Here is a 27,956-nt window from a genome sequence, read left to right as displayed (position 1 = left end):
GTTACTTCTGTTCGGATCTGAAGGGAATCTGTATATCTTGAAACCTTTGTGCCTCCAAATGCACAACCCGGCATTTTTAGTGAATAAATAAATAAAATAGCTGGATTTACATGCAGACAGATTAACAGCCAACGCTATTTTGAACCCAAGATGGCACCGTGAGTCACGTGACCGATTTTTTTTCGACTTGTGTCGCCACTCTACTACAAACAAGCGGAACGCTTTTTCGCGTTCATAGTTTCCGGTCGGCACTTTGGTCCCGCCCCCTCCTCTCACAGCTGCTCGGTATTCAGTCCCTTTTGGTAATTTTTCGCATTACTTTGTTTTTAATCCGACAAACTTTCCTGGCTGCTACCGGACATGTCGGCCGGCGGCAGCTCTTTGTTCTCCGGGTTCCGGGTCCTTGGACTTTACGCCAACCACGTGCCGCACGCGCTGCGCTACCACAAGAAACACCGCGAGTTTTACCTGGTGACGGCGGCGGGAAAACGTCTGCACACGCACAACGTAAGTCCACACCGGTCTACACGCACACTGCTTCGTTTTTACGCCTGACCAGTTTACACGGCAACAATCACAAATGTACGCCAAATGTTTGCCGCCATATTGTGAGGGGCAATCCACAGCAATATGCCACGCCCACAAGCAGGTTAAAACTATCCATCAGACGGATTCGAACCAGAACGTAAATCTGTTCTCGTGCGATGGAATTTTACACTTTTCACGTTTTCGTCGTCATCGTTTTAACGTTAAAAGTTTGACTTTATTTGAGATAAAGTTAGACTTTTTAGTATTTGGTTTAATACTGGATGTGCAGCATCATACAAAAGTAGATTTATGGTGATGGTTTTTATGATGTGCAGTAAAGTGTAGCTGCTGAACACAGCAAATTTAAGGCTGCCCTGATTGTAAGAAGTGTTATTAATGAATGGATTGATTTATTGGTGATCGATTGTGTTGTTCATCAGGTGAACAGGCTGGGCATCGTGGCTGTGAGTGAGTATCTGAACGCCACAGACTTTTTAGTTTGGTTCACTGTTCTGCCCTTGTGATCTTCTGATGGCATTTGATGTGGTTTCCTAGGTAACAGCCTGTCAGAAGACATCACATGCATTGCAGCAGACAGGATGTTGGTGTTTGCCGCCGCTGGCCGTGTCATCAGTGCCTTCGCCAGAAACAAAGAGGTCAAACTAACAATCTAACAAAAACATTAATTTGTTCTTTGTTTTACAATTTCCTTCATGTTCTTAAAGCTGTACAGTTGCTGAACTTTTTTATGACTTGCATTTTTTCTCTTTCAATATGCAAATAATAAACAAAAAGAAATATAAAATGCTTTCTTCCCCAACATAGTCTTCAAATAATGAATGTTTGAGTTCAATGGTACAAATATTTAATGAGTTGAATGGTTTGTTCCAGCTTTCACTGAATTAAATAGTCGTTCCATTGAAAGAATGTAAAAACATTCATTATTTGTATATATAACGGCTAAAATAGATCCTTGTCATTTGATATTTTATTAATTTATAAACAGAAAAGAGACTTACATTTTAAGATAAGACTTTAGCAGATCAAAGATCAGAAATTTGTGTTACTTATTCAGTACAACACAATTCATAAACACAAACAAGACAGATATTTCACAAACAATCCATGCAACAAAAATTTACTCGCATTGCGGCCTTGATAATGTTGTTATGGATTAAGCTCCTTATTTAGTTTAAGTATCAACTGATGCACAAAAAACTGTGGAACACTGTATTGATTTTGGTGTTCCACTGCTGCTGAAGTTCAAATTGTGACATGTAGTCCGTGATGCTGTGCACTGACTTCGGACTTTCATTAAAAAATAAAACGACTTTGTGTAGTTCCTCAGTCCAGCCAAAAATCACGTCAGCTTTTCATGCAGGATTTTAAACTATGACAGTGTGTGTTACTAATGTAATCTTTGCAACTGTGGTCCCAGCTCTCTTCAGGTCATTGACCAGGTCCTCCCATGTATTTCTGGGCTTTCTCAGAATCATCCTTACTCCACGAATTGAGGTCTTGCATAGAATCCCAGACCGAGGGAGATTGACAGTCATCTTGTGTTTCTTCCACTTTATAATAAATAATCATAACAATTTTTGCCTTCTCACCAAGCTGCTTGCCTGTTGTCCATCCCTGCCTTGTGCAGGTCTATAATTTTGTCCCTGGTGTCCTTTGATAGCTCTTTGGTCTTGGCCATGGTGGATAGGTTGGAGTGTGATTGATTGAGTGTGTGAACAGGTGTCTTTTATACAGGTAACAAGTTCAAACAGGTGCAATTAATACAGGTGCAGAATAGGAGTTTTTCTTAAAGAAAAAGTAACAGGTCTGTGAGAGCCAGAATTCCTGCTGGTTGGTAGGTGATCAAATACTTATTTCATGCACTAAAATACAAATAAATTATTTAAAAATCATACAGTGTGATTTTTCTGAATTTTATTTTTGACAGTTGAAGTGTACCTACAATAAAAATTACAAACCTCTCCATTCTTTGAAGGTGCAAAGTCAACAGTGGATCAAATACTTAATTGCCTCAGTGTACCTGTAACAGAAAAATAATGGTATCAGAGTATTCTCCCGTTAGGGTGACGTTACCTTGCCATCGGAGGGAGAGGAAAATGTCACTCTGGGGGATCTCTAAATCTTATCTGATTGAGTTCAAATTTGGTCTGCACCTATAAAACCCCAAGTGGAACAAAAACAACATGTGGCCCGAAGTCTCACACCTTTTTTTTTTTCACTATATAATATGAACCCCCTAACACGCATGTTCTCCTGTAGATGGCATAACAAGAAAAATAAAATATTGGTAATGGAATTCCCCCTAGATAAATACATTCTCTTCATTATAATGAGCTGTAATTTTGAAAGGTGTTTCAAAATAAACTGATATTATAATACTAGGATTTCAGTAAAAATAGGTCCCTTCGGCTGCTCCCTTGTTTGTACTCGGGGTCGCCACAGCAAATCCAAGGTGGATCTGCATGTTGAATTGGCACAGGTTTTACGCCAGATGCCCTTCCTGACGCAACTCCACATTACATGGAGAAATGTGGCAGGGGTGGGATTTGAACCCGGAACCTTCTGCACTGAAACCAAGCACATTAACCTCTTGGCCACCACCCTTGTAGAAACTAAATTTTGCCAGTTTTGTGAAATTTGAAGGATGCAGTATTTTAGTTGTATTTATTTGTATTTGATCTGTTTTTGTATTTAATTACAAAAAAATTTGACGCCAAAAATAAATTAATAAATGAAACTCTGAGATAGAAGTATTCACTATATCCAGGTGCTGAAGTGTTACCATGGTTACAGACAGGCAGTTTGTTGTTAGAATTACAGGTGGGTAAATTAAACTTCTCATCCAGGTGCTGATGTGTTGCCGTGGTTACAGGTGGTGATGCAGTACCACGGACACAGACAGGATGTTCGGCTGCTGCTTCCTCTTGGTGATCAGCTGATCTCTGCTGACAGCAGTGGTGATGTCATCGTGTGGGACGTCCAGGGCGGTGGTGAGCAGCAGGGGGTGTGGCATAATGGAATGGATTATTTTAGGCATGTGAATCTCATCACTGACAACGATTCGATACACTTCTCGATACACTACCAGTGATAAGATACATATTGCGATACATGACGATACTGTCAATACGATGCAATACGATTCACCCCTGTTCCCGATTTGATGTCATTTGATATGTATTTGATGGCAATTCAATTACTCACAATGCGATACGATTTGATGCAATATGATGTGATTCAGCATGATGCAAAGAAATTATACCAAAAATGTAAATGGAAAATCAGAAGCTGCAATTCAGTATCATGGTATTGGTACTATGGTATTCTTCTGATTCTACTAGAGACAGAGAATTTGTTTTACTCCTTATAAGCAGCAAATTTACCAGATTCAACATTAAGGAACAGGAATCAGTTCCCTCATATTTAGAACCTGTTTGATCACACTGTCAGAACTTAAACAGTACAGTAAACTGTAGACAACATCACTCTCAATGAGTGGCTGAATGTACCGCCTTGGCATTTGAGATACTTTTCTCACCAGTTTTGTGAGTTAGGGGGTGCAGCGGCAGCCACGGCATTCTTTCCAATCAACCTGCCGCTTGTGAAGTTTCCCATCTTTTTTTTTTTCTTTTAAGCCAAAATAATTCCAAACATCTGATTTAAATGTTTTAGGTGCGTCAAAAATATCCTAAAACTGCTTGCACTGTTGTCGTGGGCCTCCATTTTGAAATAGATTTGTTGCGGTAGAAATATGCTTTGCTTTCACGATTCCGTCCATGGTGCATTCAATGTGCGTCGGGAAAAAATCAGTGCAAGCATGCAGTGATTGATGCATCGCGATTTCATCCGTCAATTGAATCGATGCACACTGAATGAATCAATACACTCGCATCGCGCACGTTTGTATCTAGATAACAATTTGTATCAGTTAATCTCCACATCCCTAGATTATTTCATTTGTCTGGTGCCTCATCTTTTTTCTTCCTGCAGACATCTATCTGCGACTGCAGTTTGACCCTGTGACCTTTGACCTGTCAGCCATGATGCATCCCAGCACCTACCTGAACAAGGTGCTGCTGGGAAGTTCCCAGGGTGCACTGCAGCTCTGGAACATCAAGACTAGGTTAGCATGTTAGTAGCTGGGCTAATGGGTCTTGCTAATGTTTTTCACTATGACACTGACAGTTGATCAACATTTATTATGAGCAAAGACAAACAAAATCTTTTTTCTTCTTTTTTTAAAAATTGCATTCATTTATTTATTTTTCTCAGTAAGATGCTGTACACGTTCCCTGGTTGGGCAGCAGGGGTCACTATTCTGCAGCAGGTCTGTCCTTAAGCACAGTATTATAAACACATCACACAGTGGTTGTAGTGACATGTTCATTGATTAGTAACAGACAGAATTTAAATTTCACTTGCTCTTATGTCTAATTTTGCAGAGTCCAGCAGTGGACGTAGTTGGTGTTGGCATGGCAACAGGTCGCATTGTCATTCATAACATCCGATTGGATGAGACGCTCATGAGCTTCACTCAGGAGTGGGGACCAATCAGCTCGCTGGCCTTCCGAACAGGTGCTGCAGCTTGCTGTTGTTACACTGTGTACTTATGTGGTGGTGATGTCATCATCCATGAAAACACACAGAGAAAACTGATGAGACTGTGAGGGTACAAACGAGGGTTAAGTGCATTATGCAGCTCGGGTCGATGGAACTTTAATCAAAAATGTTCTGTGGGCCCACTTTAACATGTCATAAAAGCTTCAGGATGCAGGAGTCTGTCGGTCTGAATTCTCGGACCCCGGACGTGGCGGAGTATAACACATGGTTTTTGTGTGGTCCAGTATCTGTTAAATGCTTTCAGCAAAACTCTGCACAATCAATAACTACTGAGAGGCCAGAACTATCAGACAGCCACACTTCTTCAGAGTCTGCTGCAATGGAGGCACAGTTTAGGGACAGCTGGACCGTGTGGTTCAGGTCCATGCGGTCCTGACCAGTTTTACTTCTGTACTTGAACCCAGTTAAGTCAGAACAAAACCAATAAAATGCTTTTTAGAGATGGATATTCACCCACAAAAACAAATAAACATTTTCTAAAATAAAACAATTGGCTCAAAGTAATTGACTTGTTGAAAATGTTTAGAACTCTATTCCCGCTCATCTGTCTGCATGCATCACTTCCTGTGGTTGTGTGAAGTAGTGGACAGTTCATGATGGCTGACATCATGATGCTACGTCCCCTCACCCCACCACACTGAGTCCATTGTGGTATGCTAAATGATCTTTAATGTATGTCAGTCACAGACAAATGAAGGCGATTCTTTATTTCTAGGAGAAACAGCTGAGATGAGGTGAGATTGCGCTGGGCGGCCCACGGCCCGCATGCTGTCTGCGCTGAAATGAGGCCAAATGTCCTGTGGGGAGACATTCTGCTGCTCAGCGTGAAATTTGTACATGTGCAGGAAAAACAGATACCTAGAAGAGTTCAGCTGTCTGAAGTCACGCAGAGAATGTGCTGGAGGCTCCAGCAGTAGAAAAATGACTTCCTGATGTGCAGAATATTGACAATGACTCTGCTTCTCTGAATGTAAATTTAAGTTATAACCCTGTTGTGTCTGATGATTTGCAGATGTTAATGCTGGATTTTCTGGTCGCAAATTGAGTTTTACCGGCGACTTGTTAACGGAGCTGGTAAAAAGGAGTTTTACCAGTGATGCGTTAATGGAGCTAGTAAAATGGATAGTTGCGACCGTAATCCAGCATTAACGTCCACAAATCATCAGATACAAGGGGGCTATTCCCATTCTAATCCAGTTCCATCGTTTGCACGGTTTATTTTTCTGTAAGTAATTTGACCTGGAACCGTGTTTTCAGCGAAGCTTACCATAGTAACAGCGTCTTCATGCCAAACTGGAAATTCTGTGAGCAGACCCACAGATTTCTCCATGTTGTCAACTGCATTGAGTAATCCGCATCAATACTTTCGTATGGTATCTTAAATTCGCCCATTTTGGCATTGTTGTTGCTCCGCCACTTTCGCTCGCTCTCAGCCGACAGCGTCATTATTGACATCTGAGTAGCAACACGTGCAGTCAGGGTGTGGAGTAATACATCAAATGTGAAACGGTCGAATATTTTTCCTCCGTCAAACGCGATATTTTATGGTCTGAAATCACACACCATTAAGCAATCAGATTTGCGGAACAAATGTAATTGGATTAGAATTATGATTTAACTTTAATATAATTTGTGCATAAAATAAAGTACAGGCCCACCAACCCTAATGTGAAGTATAGAACTGGTTGAGGGCAAGTTCCAGACGTGTTGGCCCACCCCACATCATAACGCTCACATATGTGTCTCCCAGATGGTCCTCCTGTCATGGCGTCCGGGAGTCCACAAGGCCACATTGCATTCTGGGATCTTGAGCGTCGCCAGCTTGTTGCCCAGCAGAGAGATGCCCACAGAACAGCCATCAGTGCGGCAACCTTCCTACATGGGGAACCACTGTTGGTCACCAGTGGAGCCGACAATGCTATCAAGGTAACTGTGTCTGAAAACATTTTGTGGTCAAAGAAAAAACTTTTGAAGAACCATTATGACAAACACCAACTCCACGTTCAGAAAACTCACAGCATCCTTTCATTTATTTGTTGATGGCATTGTTGACTTCAGGGCCCACATTTCCTGTTTGTGACCTTGTTGTCCCTCTTGTATCCTCAGTTCACATTTATAAGCTACAACATGACCTTTTGAACTTGTTGGCTCTTGTCGACTCGGAGGTCTCCCATATTGTTGAAGCAGCCAAGCTTTAAGTACTTAACTGTGCACTGAACATAAAACATGAGCAAAGAAGACAGACCAGTCCGTCCCCTGGAGATGAAGACCGCGGTCTGATGCTACAGTCACATTAGCTACAAACGACTGCAACATGCAGTTGCCTTTGTCGCTCCATGAGCGTTCTTGGGTTGTGCACACGAGCATTTCTGTAATATGTCTTGTAAATCACTTCAGAGGTGAATATTGTTTATGATTGATTGACTGATTGATAGAGGGGCTTTATTGAACATGTACAAATTGTACGTAAGACAATAGGATCTTAATAATTAATATAACATTAAATGTATAATCACACACACACATATATATATAATCACCCATATATAACTGCAGATTATAAAGAAGACAATACTCATACGGCTGAGAGTATTTTAGAATTGCATTATATTTTTAATGTCCATTAGCAGGAGATTGCTCTGCTTTACTAAAACAGCCCAGCGTCTAAAATCCAGACCCAGCAGAACTAATACTAAATGGTAGCTGCAGCTAATTCTAATGAAAGAGAACAGCAGAGAAAAGGGGCATAATCAGAGATCACCCTGTGACCTGCTGACCTTTATTGTGATTTTTGAACCTTTAGAACACAAAGTAGGCCTGCATTTGGGGAATACAGAACACATGAAGGAACATAATGCATCAGGGTCAGGCAGCTGCAAAATTCCATCGTTAATGACTGATGGTCATCGCAATGTGGTGCTGCAGCTGTGCCACGCCCTCTGTGCAGTCTGATGGTGCTCTGACATAGCATTCTGGTGGAGATATGAAGAGGAGTTTGTCTGCCTGGAGTTATGTGCTGGAAATGTATTTTCTGCATCTGGTATGTTTTTTTTTTTTTTTTGTCTCTCTCTAATGCCTCTATTGCTGGACAGATAGTGAAAGTTCTTATAGCCATAAAGCAAAGTTTTGTGACCATAAAAGGCTATTCAGGGCGGCTCTTTATCTGAATGAGCCTTCACGTGCACGAGATAAGATCACCTGTACAAAAAATTGATCAACACCAGTGGCTTAGTTTCTTGCACATCTTGAACTTTGCGTGACTTTGGAAACACTGATGAGCTGAATGTGTTGATGGAAACTGAGCTAAAAGGTTCTGTCGGAGGGCCCAGGGCCGAGCATCAGCTCACCCCCCCCCCCCCCCTTTTTTATTTTATTTTTTTATTTTTTGGAGAAAGTTTGTTAAATACCCACCCGAAATTAAATTCAATTAAATTACAAGGAACACATTTAATGAATGAGGAAAGGACAAAAAAATGGACACAAATGGGGCAGTTATTTGTGATTTACTTTTTATTTGTGATGAAATCAGACATTTTTTGAAACAAGCGTTCCGACGGACTTAATGTTGGCCGTGCTCACGCGTCGGCACCCCCCCACCCACCCCCCTCTTCAGGTAGAATTTTGCATGGAGGGCTCTGGGCCCTCTGACAGGAGAATTATCTTTATTCTCCAATCAGCTCATTTATTTGGAAGAAGTTTGTCTTAGAGAGAGAGAGATTAAAACCCTTGCTCATGGGCACTTCCTGTCTCATTGGGGAATTGACGCTATGACCTGTTTACATGACATTGAACACATCTTGTGTGATTATATCTGCATCAACAGGAAGCAGATTATTATGATTTCCTGTGTATTTTGGTGTTTTTCACAGCGAGCGCAGCAGTCTGCTGAAGTTTTTTCTGTTCCTGTTTACTTTGCTTTGAATACAGTTTCCTGTTTGATGGATCTGAATGTCGCACTATACGTGTGTGTGTGTGTATATGTATGTGTTTGTATATATGTGTGTGTGTATGTATATATATATATATATATATATATATATATATATATATATATATATATATATATATATGTGTGTGTGTGTGTGTATATACACTCCACGTGCACGCACACACAAGCACAGCTAAGTCTAATAAGTACAGCAAGTGCGGTCAGGTTGAGGCTATGCTGCACTGATTAAAGTTGAGTCTCAGCCTTTGAGATCATCTTCTATAAACTGCATACAACGTGAAAATCGCAGCACAAAAGACCATTTGGTCTCAGTGTGTAAAATAATGACAGCCTCCACTTTTTATGAACTTTTCCTGATAAATAATCAATCATTTCAGGTGTGGATATTTGATCAGGAGGGGGGTGGAGCTAGGTTACTGCGGAGTCGACAGGGCCACAGTGCCCCACCCACCACAATCCGTCACCATGGGAACGATGGAAAAAACATCCTCAGTGCAGGTACGTAGCATTTTATCGCTAAACGTGTTTACCCTTGTTTGTAAACAAACGTTTGATAATGTTTTCTAACATTATTTCTGACACATTTAGAATAAATGATGATCATTTTGTGGTTCGACAGGACAGGACGGGACGCTACAGTCGTTCTCCACTGTGCATGAGCGTTTCAACAAGAACCTGGGTCACGGTCAGTTAATCTTCAGTCCTGGACAAAGTTTGACTTTTATTTTATGCAGAAATCTGGCATTCGTCTTTTTTAGAACTCGATCTATGACTGAAGAAGTTCATAAATACGACACTGATGATCCAATGTCTTTCTGATGTAGGGACGTGTATAAAAATTCTATCCCATACCAATATAAAATCTGACTGTGAATTCAGAAGGAACATGAAACACCCTTTGAAATTACATGTGATTATCTTAAGTATTAAGGAAGTTATGAATGTTTTTGTGCTGGGAATCAAGCTTTTCCTGGCCTTAATGAATAGATGAAACAGTAGGGCCTTTGTGACAGAGTTGCACATGTTCCTTCATATTTTTTCTCATAACTTTCTTAATATCCAATATATCTCCATGAAATTTTCAGGAATGATGGATTACCACCTGTCCTTCATTTTAAATGATATATTATCTCAACACTGGCAGTCACTGGATTTTGGCGATAGACCAGAATCTTTTGAAACGGCCAGTCCTTCTAAAATTCAGCATAAATGAAGAGAAATACTTGCTCTTTATTCCCTATACATTGATTTTTAATCCCTATTCTTCTTTCCGGTGCAATTTAAGTGACTTTGATGAAGCAAAGACAAGAAATCAGGTAACTTCTTTCTCTGATTGCCTGTGATGAAAATTCGAACACAAGGTGGGAGCTGGGCTATTCTTCTACGTCATTGGCCTAAAAATAGATCAGGATGTCCCTCCAACAGCCAATAGCAACGTGAATCGCAGGAAACTCCCTGTGTGACTCCCGGAAATGTGGTCACATGCAATTATGCAGAACCTAATCGAGGCGTTGGCCTACTTATCCACATCCCTATCCAGTGATGGGCACCGCTAACCAAAAAGTTAGCTTCGATAACCATTAATCAGATAACTGAAAAGTTATCTTTTATGACAATAAACCGATAAACTGCTAAAAATGTATCTTTATTACAGATAACCGATAACTATTAGTATTGATTTTGACGCAGCCACATCAGATTACACTGTCGACTTCTGATAAACCAGTTTCACTTTAAGCGCCGCAGGGGCTTCTGGGTAAATTGAAGGATCACAAATACAAAGAACACATGAAAAATGAGTAAATAAAACCCCAAACACTGTCATCATCTTTCAAAAGCAGTAACACAGTATTAGAAGTCACAGTTTATCTCGGTATTACATACACCGTCATTTACAAGCTAAAAGCTGCTGCTTTTTTCGCATGCTTTGAACCCTGCCGCTTAAACATCCGAAATGCATCTAGTATTAATGCATTGAATGGCAGAGTAAAATACACGTAGTAAATATAAATTCTTACCTGTTAGTTTCATTGGAATTCATCTCAATAAATAATCCACATTTTAAATCCAAAACGGTGTCTAAACGTTAAGAAAAGTACCTCCCTCTGGACACACAGCTGCGCCATGAGAGCTCCTCTCCCCCACCGAGTCTTGGCGATTAAATTACAGCCACAAAGAAATAAAATAATGTTAAAGTCTGTTTTGTTTTTGTGTCGAGTGGACAAGCCACTGTAACGTCCAAAGTGAACCTGAACTACACTACCCACAATGCTCCCTGCGTCGACCGGTCAATCACGTTTTGCGCTCAATGATGACGTCATCAGAAAGTGACAGGCAGCCAGTCTGCACCGTGGCTAGAAACATACAACAAGGGTTTACAAACGTTTTTGACCGTTATCGGAAAATGTTATCGGACTGAAATTTATCGGAAGATAATTGGTCTGATGAGGGATAAGTTTTAAAACTTATCTGAAAAGCTAATCCGATGGCAAAAACATTAGCTTAGATAATTATCTGCTATCGGATTAGCTGAACTGTGCCCACCACTGTCCCTATCTGATGCTGCATTCACACGCTGCACACGGCCGCAGTGCCGTTAAGCAGTTCCTCAGACAAACCAGATCAGACTGTGTCGATTGAAGAATATCAGTTAGAAAAAAAAAATCATATACGGTTGTTTTTCCTTTCTTCCTTCCTTTCAGAAACTTTGGTCTAAACCTCCTGTAAGGTCTTGATGGTTTTATATGAGAAATGTGGATCTGGGAAGAACCTAAAACTAGCTTGACATCTGAAGCGACCATGATGCTACATAGCAATGGGTTTGTTTTTGTTCAGGTTCCATTAACAAGAAGAAAGAGCGGAAGAAGAAGAAAGGGCTGCGGTATGAGGAGCTGAGACTTCCTGCTATTACAGGTTTCTCCTCTGGTGGGTGCTGTAGCAGTTAATTAAAAATAAGTAAATAAATCAGTTAAGGTTTTATACTAAGGAGTTCTCTGTTGATTGGCAGCTGCTGCCCGTCAGTCAGACTGGGACAGCATTGTCGCGTGTCATCGTGGTCGCCTAGCAACTACCACCTGGAACTACCAGCAGTGCACTATGGGCAATCACCATTTGCTACCACCTGGAACCCACGGTGATGCCATAGCAACGGTAATGCCAGCTGCTGTCTTTGATGTGACTTAACTCCTCCCCCTAATTTCACTAAAGTTCACTTGACTTTCCATTTGTCTTGACAGGCCGTCGACATTACTTCCTGTGGTAATTTTACAGTGATTGGTTTGTCGAGCGGGCGGGTTGACACGTATAACCTGCAGTCTGGTCTGCATCGCGGTTGCTACGGTGACAATGAGAAAGGTATGGTTTGAATTGTTTGTTGCTGGAAGTTCAGTATTTTGTCACTTTAACTGGCTCCTTCTTTGTAGCGCACAGTGGCCAGGTACGAGGCGTGGCGGTCGATGCACTGAACCAGGTGATGCTGTCCACGGGATCTGATAGGCTTCTGAAATTTTGGCGTTTCAAGACCAAGAAACAGGAAGAGGAGCTGCAACTGAATGCATCACCAGCTAGCATGTTGCTGCACAGAGACAGGTGGCTAACTATCATGCGACCAGCTAGTGTGATGCTACATAGCGTTGGTTGGCTAACTATCATGCGACCAGCTAGTGTGATGCTACATAGCGTTGGTTGGCTAACTATCATGTGATCAGCTAGCATGATGCTACATAGCAATGGGTAACTAACTATCATGTGACCAGCTAGTATGATACTACATAATGACGGGTGGCTAGCTATCGTGACTAGCTAGGGCAATGCTACATAGCCATGGGTGGCTAACTATCGTGACCAGCTAGAATGATGCTACATAATGATGGGTGGCTAACAATCATGACCAGCAAGCGTGATGCTACATAGTGGTGGGTGGCTGAACGATTATCTGTTTCTTGGTGTTTGTTTTTAGCCATCTTAATGTGTGACATAAACTGATTGTTGTGGTTCTAACTGAACATTTGCTCACTCACTCTGTTGACTTTGATGGATGAGGGGAGAAATAGTGCTGTGTTGTTAGCGTGACTTTTTCTGGTCTGTATATCATGCTGATCTAACAGTGTCCACGCCCCCTTTTCCTGACTGCAGAATTCTGACTGTTCTTTCAGCTTTGCCACACAAGATCTGAATCATGGTTAAAGTTTAAAATTTAGCTGCTCTATTAATGGATTACTGATTCATTTTTAATGTTTTTTTTTTTTTTTTAATGGAATCCCTTTTTTGCAGTGGTATGCTAGCATTAGCGCTTGATGACTTCACCTTGTTGTGGTCGACACTGAAACGCGACGAATCGTGAGGAAATTTGCTGGTCACCAAGGCAACATCAATGACATGGTGAGTCCATTAGTGCTAATGTGGCTAATGTTACAAGCTAACTGAGCTAATGCTTCGTACCTTGAGAGTTTAAAGAAAATGAAATTTGATTTTCAGACTTTCAGCCCAGATGGCCGTTGGCTGGTTACAGTGGGGATGGACTGCACCATCCGGACCTGGGATCTTCCATCTGGATGGTAAGAGTTCAACAAAGACTCCTTGAGCCTGTAATGTGGTTGATGGTTTGAGTCCTCCTAATAGTAATTAAAAAGAAGAAAACAGTCTGATAAAGTCATGAAAAATAAAACGTGGATAAAAACTTATTGATCCTTTAAAAGACTTTAGAATCCATTTTTATAAATTGCTCAATTTAAAAATCATGTCTTTAAAAATGTGATTACTTTTACTTGCACCTTAAATTTGAGATTTTCTGGTTTTGAGTATTATTTCTCAAGTTTTTTTAATAATTTGAACAGAAAAATATGAACAAGATGTGCTAAAAATGTTTGTAATTTTGTTTTTGTTCAGCCTTGTTGATTGCTTCCTGGTTTCCATGGCACCGGTGGCGGCATCTATGTCGCCAACAGGAGACTTCCTAGCGACAGCACACGTGGACAGCGTGGGGATCCACCTCTGGTCTGACCCAGTCAGCTTTCAGTATTTAACTATTTTCACAATGTGATGTTTGACAGGATCTGGCTCATGACCAGAAGCAGGCCGGGTCAGGGAGGGCAGACCTTGCTGGATCTGGATTCTCAGAATCAACAAAGTGCAGTTCAAGTTAAATTAATTTAAACAAACAAACAAATCATCTGATGCTACCTTAAATGTTTTGACCTTAAAAATATTCCAGTGAAGATTCAAAAGGTTTAATTTATGATTTAATCCCGTATGGACCCAAACACAATGAGCCACCTTTATGGATTGGCTGACCGATCTGTGGTTCTGAACCATGATGACGAAGACAACAGACTCAAATGCATTTATTTAATAAAGACTGAGCATTTGACTGTGGAAACAGGAAGAAACCAAAACATAACTTTTTTTACTGTAACATTCCAAACAAGAGTTACGAATGTAACTACAGTTCTATGAATTCCGGATGACTGCCAGAGGGCAGTGGTTTAGCACCTGGATAACTACATGTGCGCAGCACAGAGGTCGAGAATATATACCAACAAAGTCACGCCATTGGATGTGACCTGGGTGACGTCACTGGTTGTCTTTATATACCGGACACCCAGCGTTCGCTTCTTTTCGGAATGAACTCGCAAGACTCTGTGACAAGCAACTCTGGCGGTCATCCGGAATTCATAGAACCGTAGTTACATTCGTAACTCTTGTTCTATTTCATTCCTCCTGACTGCCAGAGGGCGGTGCTTTAGCCCCTGGATGACTTAATACCAACAGGGTCATGAAGAGTCACACTCACCTCGCATCAGCAGTGGGGAGTGGAGGCAGACAACATTGCTGAAGTCACCGCAGGAGGAGCAGCCACATTCAGTCTGTAATAGCGGGCAAAGGTACAGGACGAAGCCCACGTAGCAGCAGCACAAATATCACTCAAAGGGACACCTCTCAGTGCAGCCCAGGAGGTGGTCACCCCTCTGGTGGAATGGCACGTAACCTTAGGAGGCTAAAGACCTCTGGACCTGTATACTTGTAAAATGGCATCCACGACCCAATGTGAGAGTTGCTGCTTTGAGACAGCACAGCCTCTTTTGTGATCACCATAATACACAAACAGGGCATCCGTTTTCCGGATCCCGGCAGTCGCACTAATGTACTGCTTCAACATTCGGACAGGACACAGGGAACCTGAAACAGATAATCCTGGATCAGAATGCGGGGCATACACAGCCAAGGAAACTGGCTGGTTAACATGAAAGGTTGAAATTCTCTTGAGTGAAAAGGACGGATTAGGCCACAGCGTAACCCCAGATCCGTCAGAATTGCATCGCAAACAGTCATCAGTGACTGATAGGGCATGGAGCTCTCCCACCCGCTTAGCTGAAGATAGTGCAAGTAGAAAGGCAGTCTTCACTGACACCCATTTAAGATCAGCACTTTCAACTGGTTCGAAAGGGGATAAGCTTAACCCTCCAGGACTAGAGGAAGGTCCCATGAAGGTACGCGTGCAAGCCTTGGAGGCCGCAAACGTACAGCACCTTTCAAAAAATGACACACTAAGAGATGTGAACCCACTGACTGGCCATCAACGTAGATGTGCCGGGCAGAGATTGCAGCAACATAAACCTTCAAGGTAGCAGCAGAAAGTCCTTTCTCCAGCAGTTCTTGTAAATATTTGAGGAGAATAGGCACAGGGCAACGCTCCGGGTCTAACTTTTGGTTCTCACGCCACCGCGCAAACAGCTTCCATCTGTTGTCATACAAAGCCCTGGTAGAAGCAGCACGTGAATTAAGGATAGCCTGAACAACAGCCTGGTCACAAGAACTTAACAATGAGTCCGACCCCTCAATGGCCACACATACAGTTGAAGACATTCTGGGTGAGGGTGCCAAATCCTCCCCTGTAGCTGTGACAACAAATCCTTCCTCTCCGGGAGAGCCCAAGGTTCCCCCTTGAGGAGTTTGTAAATCATGGGAAACCAAATCCTCCCTGGCCAGAACGGAGCAACCAGCAGCACCCTGTGGCTGCTCTGGTCTATCCTGTGCAGTGTCAACATTAGCAGTGGGAGAGGAGGGAAGGCATAAAGGAGGCAATCCCGCCACGGGTGAGCCAATGCATCCTGCCCCAGCGGGCTGTCTGGTTCCGAGAGGGAGTACCACCGTGGGCAATGTGTCGAGGTGCTTGAAGCGAAATGGTCCACTTCTGCTACACCATACTTCTGCCAGATCATTTGGACCACAATTGGTGTCAGTCTCCACTCTCCCGGTGGTGGTTTCTGTCTGGAGAGTAAATCCGTAGTGCCGTTCTGTACGCCGGGCAGATGAACTGCTCTGACACTTTGAAGGCGAGGCAACGCCCATAAGAGAAGCCTCCGAGTTTCTGCCAATGAGTGATTGGACCTGGTGCCCCCCTGATGGTTTATGTGATAGGCTGTTGACGTGTTGTCTGACCGGACAAGAACATGTCTTCCTCTCAGGGCCAGGAGGAAATGCTTGAGAGCCAGTCGCACAGCGAGAAGCTCCAGCACGTTTATGTGTTGGAGTCTCTCCTGAGGACTCCAGACACCCCTCACCATCATGTGATTCCACACGGCCCCCCAATCTTTGAGTGATGCATCTGTAACAACCACCTCTCGGCAAGAAGGGACGGAGCCTAGAGGGACACCCTTGCAGATGAAGTCCACGTTCTCCCAGGGTCTGAAGTGCAGAAGGCACTGGTTGGAGAGTCGTACAAGCCTGTGCTGATGCAACTTTGAGTTGAGGCCGAGGTTGTTGATCCATATCTGTAGGGGACGTAAAAACAGAAGTCCCAAAGGTACCACTAGCGACATTGCAATCAATTGGCCCATCAACCGGAGCAGTAAACCAAAAGGCAGCGTCACAGCCCGTTGAAAGTGTGAGACGAGACGAATTACATCGTCCACTCTCTGCGGGGATGGCGATGCAGTCATAGTCAGACATTTGATGGCAATGCCGATGAAGGTTGTTTGTTGACTGGGAACAAGAGAACTCTTTGCAAAGTTCACTGCGAGTCCTAACTGAGAGACATGGTTCAGTAGAACAGCTGTCGTTGTGCGCCAGGTCCTGAGTCGGAGCGCAGACAAGCCAATCGTCTAAGTAGGGTAGATTCTTAATCCAAGAGCTTGCAGTGGGGCTAGTGCTGCAGCCATACATCTGGTAAATGTACGAGGGGCAAGAGAGAGGCTGAAAGGAAGCACCCTGAACTGGTATGCCTGACCTTCGAAAGCAAAGCGGAGAAACTGCCTGTGACGAGGCGCCACTGACATGGAAATAGGCATCCTTTAAGTCAACACTTGTGAACCAGTCTCCTGGTGTGATAGCTTAAAGGATGTATACTGTGCGGAGCATGTGTAACTGCAGCACTTTGAGATAACGATTCAGATGTCGGAGATCAATGATGGGATGAAAGCCGCCATCCTTCTTTGGAACAAGGAAGTAAATTGAATAGAACCCCCTGAGCTGGTCTGAACTGTGAACTGGCTCTATGGCCCCCTTCTTCAGGAGTTCCAAAATCTCCCGTTGTACGGCGGCAGACTGCACCGAGTCGGAAACAGCAGTATCCTACCCATTGAACTTTGGAGGACGACATCTGAACCTGAATTCTGTAACCCTCGAACAAGGTTGAAATGACCCATGGGTCTTGAACTTGAGCCTCCCAGTGGCTGAGATGATTTCGTGAAAAACGGCTGAGGGCCAAACGTTGGCAGTCAGACCCGACCACCTCTGCCTCGCATCCCTGAGGACCTCTGGGCGCGATTACTGGAAGCTCTGTGAAACTGTTCAGTTCTCGGGGGTCTGCCCATATGCTCTGAAAGGCAGGCCGCTGGGAGAGCTGGCCTCAACTGCGAAAGCACATGCAGCTCTGGGAGTAGGTGGGAGCCTGGATGTAGAGTGAAAGCTGTAGCACGTCTGACTGGCTGAGGTCTGGAAGACCGGTGTAGGTCAACAAACTGTCACCGAGATTTACTAGGCCTCAACAGCACGCTCCAAAGTTTGTTGGGGCCGCAAGTCCAATACTTGGCCTGGAAGAACCGGCAGTGAACAGAGTGTGTCTCTGCAGGATTCCGACAGGGGGGACTGCGCAAGCCACACCTGACACCTAGTGATCGTAAGGGTTGACATTAGTCTGCCAAGCTCTCTGGACATATAAGCAAAGGTTTGGAGTGAGGCATCACTAAGACTTTGAGTAGCATCATCAACCTCTGCCTCCCTCAAAGACTTGAGGAAGGCAAGGGCTAAATGGGACAGTGAGTTGCCTAGGCAACCAATGCGAGCAGCTATGTCAAATCAAATCAATTTTATTTATATAGCACCAAATCACAACAAACAGTTGCCCCAAGGCGCTTTATATTGTAAGACAAAAGCCATACAGTAATTACAGAAAAACCCCAACAGTCAAAATGACCATAGCTTTTGTTGAGGAGGTCATCAGTGACCCTACACTGAGGTTGTGGGCAGCGGGCATCCGGCCGAGCAGCATCAGCCAGAGCCACAGCCAGGTTCGCAATAATGCTGTCAATGGCGGGCATACGGTTTGGACCATACTGCGCCGAATCACACACAGAGCTAAGGGCTCTGCAGTCCTACGATAGATGGGTTAATGATTGGGGTCTGCCCCAACATCGGTGGAGCTCCTCGATATATGGTTGTGAAACTGGAACGTTGAAACTCAGGCTTCTGAGTGACTTTGAAACAGGCACTTGAAGCGGTGGTTCTCCCGCAGGGGATTGTCGACCCAAGCCTGGATAAAGCCAACTGAACAGCTTGCTTGACAAAGGATAGTCCAGGTCCAGTTGCGGCAGGGGACTGTGCCTCAGAGGTGTGAGAGCCCACTAATGAATGGCTTGGAGAAGACCCCCTCTCATCCTGATCCTCCACACAGTTTATATCACTTGTCATGTACAAGGAATCAGTCGCAGCATAGCATGACATCTTCCTCCTGCTGAGTAACTACATTGGTCTGATCAGCCTCATTAGGGACAACAGGAACTGTCACAGCATCCCTAGGCTGTAGATTCAGAAGCAAGGACTTAATCTGAGCAAACTCAGGAGTCAACGTTTTGACCTTTTCAGCCAAAGCATGGTCATGAGTAACCTTCTTAGCAGAAGGGGCTCCTGCATGTGGGCGTTTATGGTGCTTTGGTTCCTTCCTGTCGCACTAGACATTCCACTTTCCAATGCCGCAAGTCTAGCAGATCTCTCTGCCAGTGGCATGCTGGCACAATTAAGGCAGGCATCGCCAGTCAGGGCTTCCCTCAGGTGTCCGATCCCAAGACACGAGGGACAAAACATGTGTCCATCATCTGGGCTCAAGGGAGCCAAACAGGTACTACAGCCATGCAACAAAGGCCCTGTCAACATTGTGAACTGCATGCAGATGGCTAATGCAAGCCCTGATGGTTACAGATAGAAAGACAAAGCGTGAATCACACGCAGTGTAAATAATAACACAAGGCACGGAGCATGAATCACTCGCAGCGTAATGCTAACACGAGGCACGGAGCCTGAAGCGCTCACAGCCGTAGACTTGACACGAGGCACAGAGCGTGAAGCGCTCACAATGTAAAAGTTAACACGATGCACACAGCCGAAAAACTCACAGCCCAAGTGCTAAGTCACTTAAAGCAATGACGACAACACTAGCTGCTAGCGGAGCTGTTAAACTTAGCAAAATGGCGGCAGCGCAGAAGAAGTACTTCAAGGAGTGAGGAACACTCACGGCAAGCCCAGCACAGTACACTATACTGGTTCTGATACACACACTACCACGTAGTTAACGGGGTTAGTGACACAACTAAACAAATAGCCAGCTTTCGTCAAAACAACACAGCTAATGTGCACAGAGGAAAATACCCAGCAGGGCAGCGGCGAAGGCGCGCACCCAGCGTTTAGGAAGGTGTACTCACGATAGGCATCAGTCAAAGATACAAAAAAACGGTGAAGCCGTGTCTTGCAGCCTCTGGAGGATGTGTGCAGTGCACGTAGCTCCAACCGAAGGTGGGTTGTGAGGCTACAAGCGAGAGCGGCAATTGCAGCTAAATGCGTTCTCAACCTCTAAGAATGCGAGAATGTAGAAAAGAAGCGAGTGCTGGGTGCATCTGGTATATAAAGACAACCAGTGATGTCACCCAGGTCACATCCAATGGCGCAACTTTGTTGGTATATATTCTCAACCTCTGTGCTGCGCACATGTAGTTATCCATGTGCTAAAGCACCGCCCTCTGGCGGTCAGGAGCAATGAAATAGAATACACCAGTTATGTGTCCTAGTTAGTAACAGTCAGTGGTGGGCACAGCTAACCAAAAAGTTAGCTTCGATAACTGGTAATCAGCTAACTGAAAAGTGATCTTTTTAATGCTAAACCGATAAACTGCTTAAAAACTTATCGGAAGCTACAGATAACCAATAACTTTAAATTTTGCCTCCCATACGCTCTCAGCTACTAAGAAGCTGATTTTGAGTTTAAACACTGCCAAAGCTTCTGATAGAACCAATGGCGATCACAAACCCAAACAGCCAGTGAGCCAGCGCTTCTGTCTTTGTGCACTCTGCCCCCTGCTGTAGGAAAACATCATTTACCCTGACAGGATACAGTGGTCCTGCGATGAGGCAGAGTTCTTGAAATGGAAATCAGGTTTGAATTATGGTTTTGTCTTAAAAATACAATTATTCCGGATAGAATAATTACATTATTGTAAACTCTTAAAATGTACAAAGTGATATATAACACATATCTGTTAATTTTAAAATAATGCACTAATTCTGAAGATTTGAATATTAACACACAGATCTCCAAAGGGGATTATGGGTAACTAAGCCTCCGCTCATACTGATTAGTTGAGTCATTCATTCTATGTAAAAACCAACACAAGTGAGTCAATGTAACGTGTTGGTGTTTACAAATAAATGTGCTTTTGTAAAATATCATTTTTTTTTCCATTTGTATAAAAAAAAAAAGAAGAAATTGTCAAGATCCCGCTAGACAGCGCCTAAGGGCACATGTGATGACATCACAACTCTATCCGGTTAGGGAGACAAGGTTTCTTTCAATAACAAAAACTGTCAAAAAACTTTCTTGTGTGCGGTTGGAGTTTTGTGGCAATAGGAATCGCCTTTTGAATGCTTGAATAATGATGTGTCGCACAAAGAACTCAAATAATAGTGAAAACATGTTTGGTGCGGTGTTATAACAGATCAATCACTCGCTCTGTGAGGCGTCATAACATCAAGCCTGGTTCACATGGCAAGATAATTAGGCTGATATTGGACCCGATCGTCCCCTTCTGACAATCTTAAGGGCGCCCGACAATCGTGATGACGCTAAATATGACCTTATCAGATATTTCTGCCGTGTGTGGTTTGTAAGAGCGCTCTGATCTGCTCAGAAGGACGTGAGGAGCTAAATGTAACATGCATCAATCAGAAAGCGAGGTGTCTGACCTGTGAATGTTCGTGTGTGAAATCTGTGTGTTGACTGTGTGGCTGACACCACACACTGTACAACTAAACCTGTCAGATCTATGATTTTTTTTTTTTTTATCTCCACGTGTGGGGTCTCTCAGGTTTTGGAAACCTACAGATAATTTTTAAAATCCTGCGGTCGACAACACTGTGATGTAACCGATCGCCAGTAGATGGCAGTGTTCTATGCATTTTGATGCCGGTTATATCACACGGCCTGAATCACAATTGAACATACTTTTCGGCTTTTGGAAAAGCAACCTGGGCTTCTTCTGGCATTTTTACATAAAACAAACACAATAACATCTATAAACCCAGAGAATATATTCATGAGAGTTTTAGGCACAATATACAAAGAGTTTAATGCTGTTGTCCGTATGGAGCCTGATCAGAGCATCTCAAATGCATTTCTTGTGTTGTGAATACCCATAATGCACTGTGCACACACCATGTCCACACTAAAACTTTCAAAATTAGTGCATTACTTTAAAACTAAAACATATATCTGATATTATAAAACTTCAGACGTGACGTTAATTTAAATAATTTGTCCAAAATTAGTTTGGTTAAAATTTTAACCATAAGTTAAAACTGTATGCCTCTGGATGATTTGGGTGCTATTGCAGCGCATTAGTGTCAGGTCAAAAGAAATGAGTTTTTTGTTTTCTATGACCAGTTCTCCTTTGCCTGCAGAGGATACAGCGGTTTCTTCTGGAACCAGCTCTTCTCTGTTTGTAGAGGATAAAACTGTGCATCTACTACAAAAGCTACGTCTGCAAAAATGTTAGCGGTCTAAAAATTATCAGACCAAAACTTATCAGAAGATAGTTGGTCCAATGATGGTTTTCAAAGTTATCTGAAAAGCTAATCCGATAATGAAAACATTATCTTCAATTAGCGGAACTGTGCCCACCACTGGTAACAGTACACAACAGTTAGTATTTTATGGCGACGCCGAAGAAACCGATACCCAAATTCAATAACCTCCTACAGTTCCTCAAATGATCACTTGAGGACCCAGAAGTGAGTCGCTCACTATAGATTTATGGCCTGAAACAAACAAACAAAAAAACAGTTTTGGTCTCTGGCTAGCTTGTATTTTTTTCTTTTTAAATACATCAGTTTAAATAGTTTAAACCATAAAATTATGAAAAATTAAGCATGGTCCAAACAGCCACGAGCTAGCCATTAGCAGTGGTTGCTAGCTGCTGTGGCATCAAACGTGTTTGTCCTTCCTGAGTAATTTTTTATTTATTGTGAGATAGTGTGGCGTTGATCATACTAACAGATCTGCTGAGGATTCTGAGCTCCAGTGTTTCTGCTGAGTGACATTTCACTGTGTAATTTGTATATTAGCACTAATAAGCAGGTGTTGATAGGTTCGTGACATTATCTTAACTGAACCGCTTCCTAACCACCCATGTATAAGAAGCATCGCATGAATAAAACATCCAACCACAGTTATCCTGTTAACTTTGAAATAGGTTGCCACGTTCTACCCATATTCATCACTCTGGTCCACTCTCTTTTTTTTTTCACCTTTTTATGGGCTGGCTGGGAGGTAGGTGGAGTCGGGCACTGCTGAGACAGCAACATTTGTAACTGCCCCTTTTGAAAGAGGTGTGAAGTTGCAGAGTTTTTTTGTTGTTTGTTTAGGTGTTTTTAGAATTTGTTGTCACTGCTTAATTATTTCTGTCCTGCTGATTGGGTGACACTGCAGCTTGTTTCCCCACAGGACCAATCAGAGCCTGTGTGGCCCGGTGGGGCTCCGCCCACTTCCCTCAGACTATCAGGCAGCTGAGGAGATGTTGCCAGGCGTTGCAGCAGGTTTGTTGTGTTGTCCAAACGGGCTCCACGGTCTTTGGTGGTGACGTAACAGCCTCACTTTTCCTGCCAGATGAACTGGAACAGGATGTGACATCAGAGGAGATGGATGATGACTATGAGACGGCGGAGCAGTTGGGGCTGAAGCTGGTGACGTTGTCGTTGCTGCCGGAGTCTCGCTGGAAGAGTCTGCTGCACCTGGATATCATCAAGGTTAGCGTGTTCATGCTAGCAGGAAGTATCATTAAAGTTTCCCATAAAAAAAAAAAAAAACTCTTTGTTTTTCCAGAAAAGGAACAAACCTGTAGCACCCCCTGTGGCGCCTGCCGCTGCACCTTTTTTCCTGCCCACTCTGCCTGGTGTGGCGCCACGCTTCCTGTTACCCATGGCAACCAATCAGGAGCAACAGGTAATTCTTCTGCTGATGGATCTGGCGTCTGATTGGTCCAGTTATTAAACAACCTGTCAGTCATTCTGAACATTCAGCAGCTTCATGTGTTTTGGGTGTTCCTTTTTTATGTACCATGTCAGGCTCTGTCCTCCTGTGGATCCAAACTAATCTGTTCCATACAACGATTTCTCATATTTATGTTCTGAATGTTTGTGCTCAAGATGAGTTCTTCCAAAAAAAAACCCAAAAAAACAAAAACCTAGGATGTTAATCTGATCCAAATTTTACTTTGATGTGACATTTAAAAGGTGCTCCATATATTAAACAAAGAGGCAACAACTGCCAACTCCCCACAAAATTATTATTTTTTTATAGCAACTATAAATAAAATTTTCATTGATTAAAAATGACTAAAGATTTGCAGTAATCATTTTCATTACATGGGACTAATTTAAGTCACAGTGATGTCAGAAAAGTTTTTTTTTTCTTTTTTTTAACTGTCATATGACATTGTGATGTGACATCACAATGACTGTTTACTGATTCATGTGACTTAAAATCCTTTTTGCTCACCTTGACCTTTGACTTGCATATGAATGTCATGTTGAAATGTTTTCACAATCACATGAAGTCGGCCACACAGACGGACGCATATATACACACAGACATATACTGACGGACACACACTCAGAAGGATCCTGGTAAATGATAGTCAGAATTGGTTTATGTCGTTTCAGTCAAAGGTGCTGCATTTGAACTCATTGGATCAGAGGTCAGAGTTCAGCTCGGCTCTGGAAGTAGCTGCTCAGTCAGGGTCATGTGAGTGTCTTTTCCTGCAGGCTTTTATTTTGAAGTTCAGTGGTTATATAAAAAAATGATTTCACATTTCTTTAAATTTTTGATGTTTTTAATTCATTGGGAAATTTAAATGTTTTTTTGCATCAATAGTTTATTTAAAAAATGTTTATTAAATGTTAATGAATTTCTTCTTGGTGGTTTGTTTTTCCCCATCCAGTTGAACGCTCGCTGCATATCTTGAAAGACTGCGGTCCATCAGCGATCTACGTGGAGTTTGCTGCTCTTGCAGCCGAAGGAGGAGGAGCCAACAGCCTTCTGCGAGCCTTCATCCAAATGATTGACAACATGTTGACCACTGGGCGGGACTTTGATTTGGCACACGCTTACCTGGCGCTTTTCCTAAAGGTGAGCGTCTTCCTGATTTTCACATTCTGTTGAAAACAGGCTGTCTGTTGAAGCTCAGTGTTTGGACCTCGTGTGAAGACCTGTTAAGAAGAACCGCCTTTATTGCATTGAACCATGCGAATTACAGTTAGACACAATCCAACCACTAGGGGCAGTGGGCAGCTACAGTCGAGCGCCCGGAGACCGACTCCAGATGTAGAAAGGCTGCTTTGCTAAGGGGCAGAGAAAGGAGCACACCCTGAATAAGCATGTTTTTGTTTGAGGGAGCCCACACAGATATGGGGAGAACATGTAAACTCCACAGAGGAAGGACCAGACGTGAAGTGATCCCAAGACCTACTTGCTGTGAGGCAAGAGTGCTACCCACTAAGCCACCGTGCCACCCCCACAGTATCTTTGTGCCACTGATTGTGCACTTGCAGTGTCCTCAAGTCTGAATTTATGACACTTTTCTATTTGATAATTGTAGAAAAACCCAAGCTGTAGATTTTTTTTCTTTTCATTTTGACCTTTTGGCCTGCAACAAATGACTTCACCACCCCACACACACACACACACACACACACACACATACTTTTCTGTTCAACTGAAGCATAAAGTGTGTAAAACGTCACCTCCTGTTTCTGCTTGATATGTCAAATTTTGCACGCAGTAGACACCTAAAATACTTCAAAATTGGATTGATTACTGTATTTTATGGACTGTAAGTCTCATTTCCAAGATGGGGCCATGTACGGTCATCTCGGTAGACTTTTTTGTGTGTGTGTGTTTGTGTTACTCTTGTGATTTGCAACGGTCGCTGGACCTCTTTCACCCAGGCAGAGCTCATGAAAATCAGGGGAACAACGCCAGTGGTTTTGTTTCCCATTTTTCTCGAGCCTTCAGTGGATTTATTGGTGATCTTGGCCAAAGGTGCCTTCACCTTTGTCCACGCAGTGAAACGCCAGAGGTGGGAGATGCGCCGATGACGCCATACACCGCTTCTAGGAATCTTCCTCTCCCACGTGCACTATAATAAAATGGACAAACTCTAGGTATTGATCGATACCAGACTCTGCGCTGCAGCTGGCAGGCTTCCATCTTTCTAGAGCGCATCGCGGCGCAGGCCTCTCGGGCAAAACGAAGGGTGGGGGAATCTTGTTTTTACATCAACAGTGGTAGTTGTAACAACGTGCCAGTGATCCAACAGCACTGTTCTTCTGATCTGGAAACCTTTTTTTACTTCACTTCATCCTCCAGCATGTGGACTCCCTAGGAACCTACACCAGGATTCTGTTTGTTGACTTCAGCTCTGCTGTCAATATGATCATCCCAGCCCTGCTGCAGGACAAGCCCTCTCAGCTTGGCATGCCTGACTCCACCTGGAGGTGGATCACTGACTTCCTGTCGATCAGGAGGCAGCATGTGGAGATGGGAGGGTATATCTATGACACGTTCATCAGCATCAGATCCCCCCAAGGCTGCATTCTTTCTCCTCTGTTCTTCTCCGTGTACACCAACAGCTGTACCTCTAGTCACGAACCTGTGAAACTCCTGAAGTTCGCAGATGATATGTCCCTCATTGGACTCAGCTCTGATGGGGGCGAGTTTGCCTGCAGATGGGAGATCGACCACCTGGTGCAGACAGAACAATCTGAAGCTCAAAGCCCTCAAGACAGTGGAAATGTTTATTGAATTTGGAAAGTACCTAGTCCTGGCCGCCTCCATCACCCTTTCTGACTCCCTAGTTGCCATTGTGTAGTCTTTCTGCTACCTGGGGATCATCATCACCCAGGACCTCAAGTGGGAGCTTAACGTCAGCTCTCTCATCAAGAGAGCATAACAGAGGATGTACTTTCTGAGACAACTGAGGAAGTTCAACTACACTGCCATCATTGAGTCCATCCTCTGTGCTTTCATCACCGTCTGGTACGCTGCTGCCACTGCCAAGGACAGGAACAGACTGCAGCCTTATCATCTGTGAAGCAGAGCAGGTGATTGACTGCAATCTGCCATCCCTACAGAACCTGTACACCTCCAGAGTTCTGAAGCGAGGAAGGAAGATTGTGGCCAATCCCTCCCACCCAGGACAGAAACTTTTTGTCACCCTCTCCTCTGGTAAAGTCTGAGGTCCATCAGGACCAAAATGTCAAGATACAAAAACAGCTTCTTTCCATCCACAGCTAGATGAATAAATAACTCCAGAGACCACCACTTATCCTGCCCCCCCAACCACCCATAAAGTACAGATTGGTCATCCCTGCACTGAAAGGTGCTGTACCTCAGTCACCTGTTTTTGCAGGGTCCCATTTACTTATATTTAATAGTGAATGTAGGTTTGCCTATTTGACTCTTTTACTTCTTACAGAAGTGTTTTTCTTTTATTGTTTATGCACCAATAACACCAGATCAGATTCCTTGGTTATGCAAAATTACTTGGCAAAAATTCAATTCTGATTTTGATATTTTTCCTCTGTTATCAACTCTTTATTTTGGGGATTTGGGGGATTCTTATTTTCATAAGAAAAAAAAATCTAAGTGTTACTCAAAATTTTCATTTCTGATCCCCCCCCCCCAGCTTCATCTTCACGCCTTGTCTCAAGATGCTATTGCCATGGAGGCATTGCTCCGTCTTTCCTCACGGCTGGAGTCAGGCTGGGCAGAGCTAAGGGCATCATTTGACCAATCGCTGTGCCTGCTGGCGTACAGCAAGAGCGCGTTGTTGTGATGGTGAACACACATTTGTAATGTTTTTCCTATTCAGAGACACTCAGTCTTATTTTTGCTGTTATAAATGACTGAAACTTGAACAAAGTTTTTTTTTTTTTTTCCTAACCTTGAAGATAAAACAGACTTCGGATCTGGATTCAGCTTGACTGGAGGCACCTAAAACCAGTCAATGAATTCATCACTTAAATAGAACTGTTTCAATAGCGTGAAACCCACAAGAACAGCTGAGCAAGAAGGTGA

General features: G+C 43.2%; 1 protein-coding gene across 1 annotated transcript; it reads left to right on the top strand.

Moving 5' to 3' along the window:
• Positions 1 to 269: 269 nt before the first annotated feature.
• wdr36 (WD repeat domain 36) lies at positions 270 to 27,956 on the top strand. Its single transcript, XM_034192579.1, is given in 24 exon segments — positions 270 to 507; positions 969 to 996; positions 1,084 to 1,184; positions 3,422 to 3,539; positions 4,540 to 4,672; positions 4,822 to 4,876; positions 4,992 to 5,124; positions 6,920 to 7,095; positions 9,496 to 9,616; positions 9,738 to 9,803; positions 11,954 to 12,043; positions 12,126 to 12,268; positions 12,355 to 12,472; positions 12,541 to 12,706; positions 13,391 to 13,425; positions 13,428 to 13,498; positions 13,595 to 13,674; positions 14,006 to 14,113; positions 23,325 to 23,416; positions 23,487 to 23,626; positions 23,703 to 23,822; positions 24,542 to 24,623; positions 24,820 to 25,007; positions 27,565 to 27,956. Coding segments are annotated over 24 exon segments (2,661 nt in total). The 5' UTR covers positions 270 to 360; the 3' UTR covers positions 27,715 to 27,956.

The sequence above is a fragment of the Thalassophryne amazonica genome, chromosome 17 (genome assembly GCF_902500255.1).
Source record: "Thalassophryne amazonica chromosome 17, fThaAma1.1, whole genome shotgun sequence".
Lineage (NCBI taxonomy): Eukaryota > Metazoa > Chordata > Actinopteri > Batrachoidiformes > Batrachoididae > Thalassophryne > Thalassophryne amazonica.
This window is presented reverse-complemented; position numbering and strand designations above follow the sequence as displayed.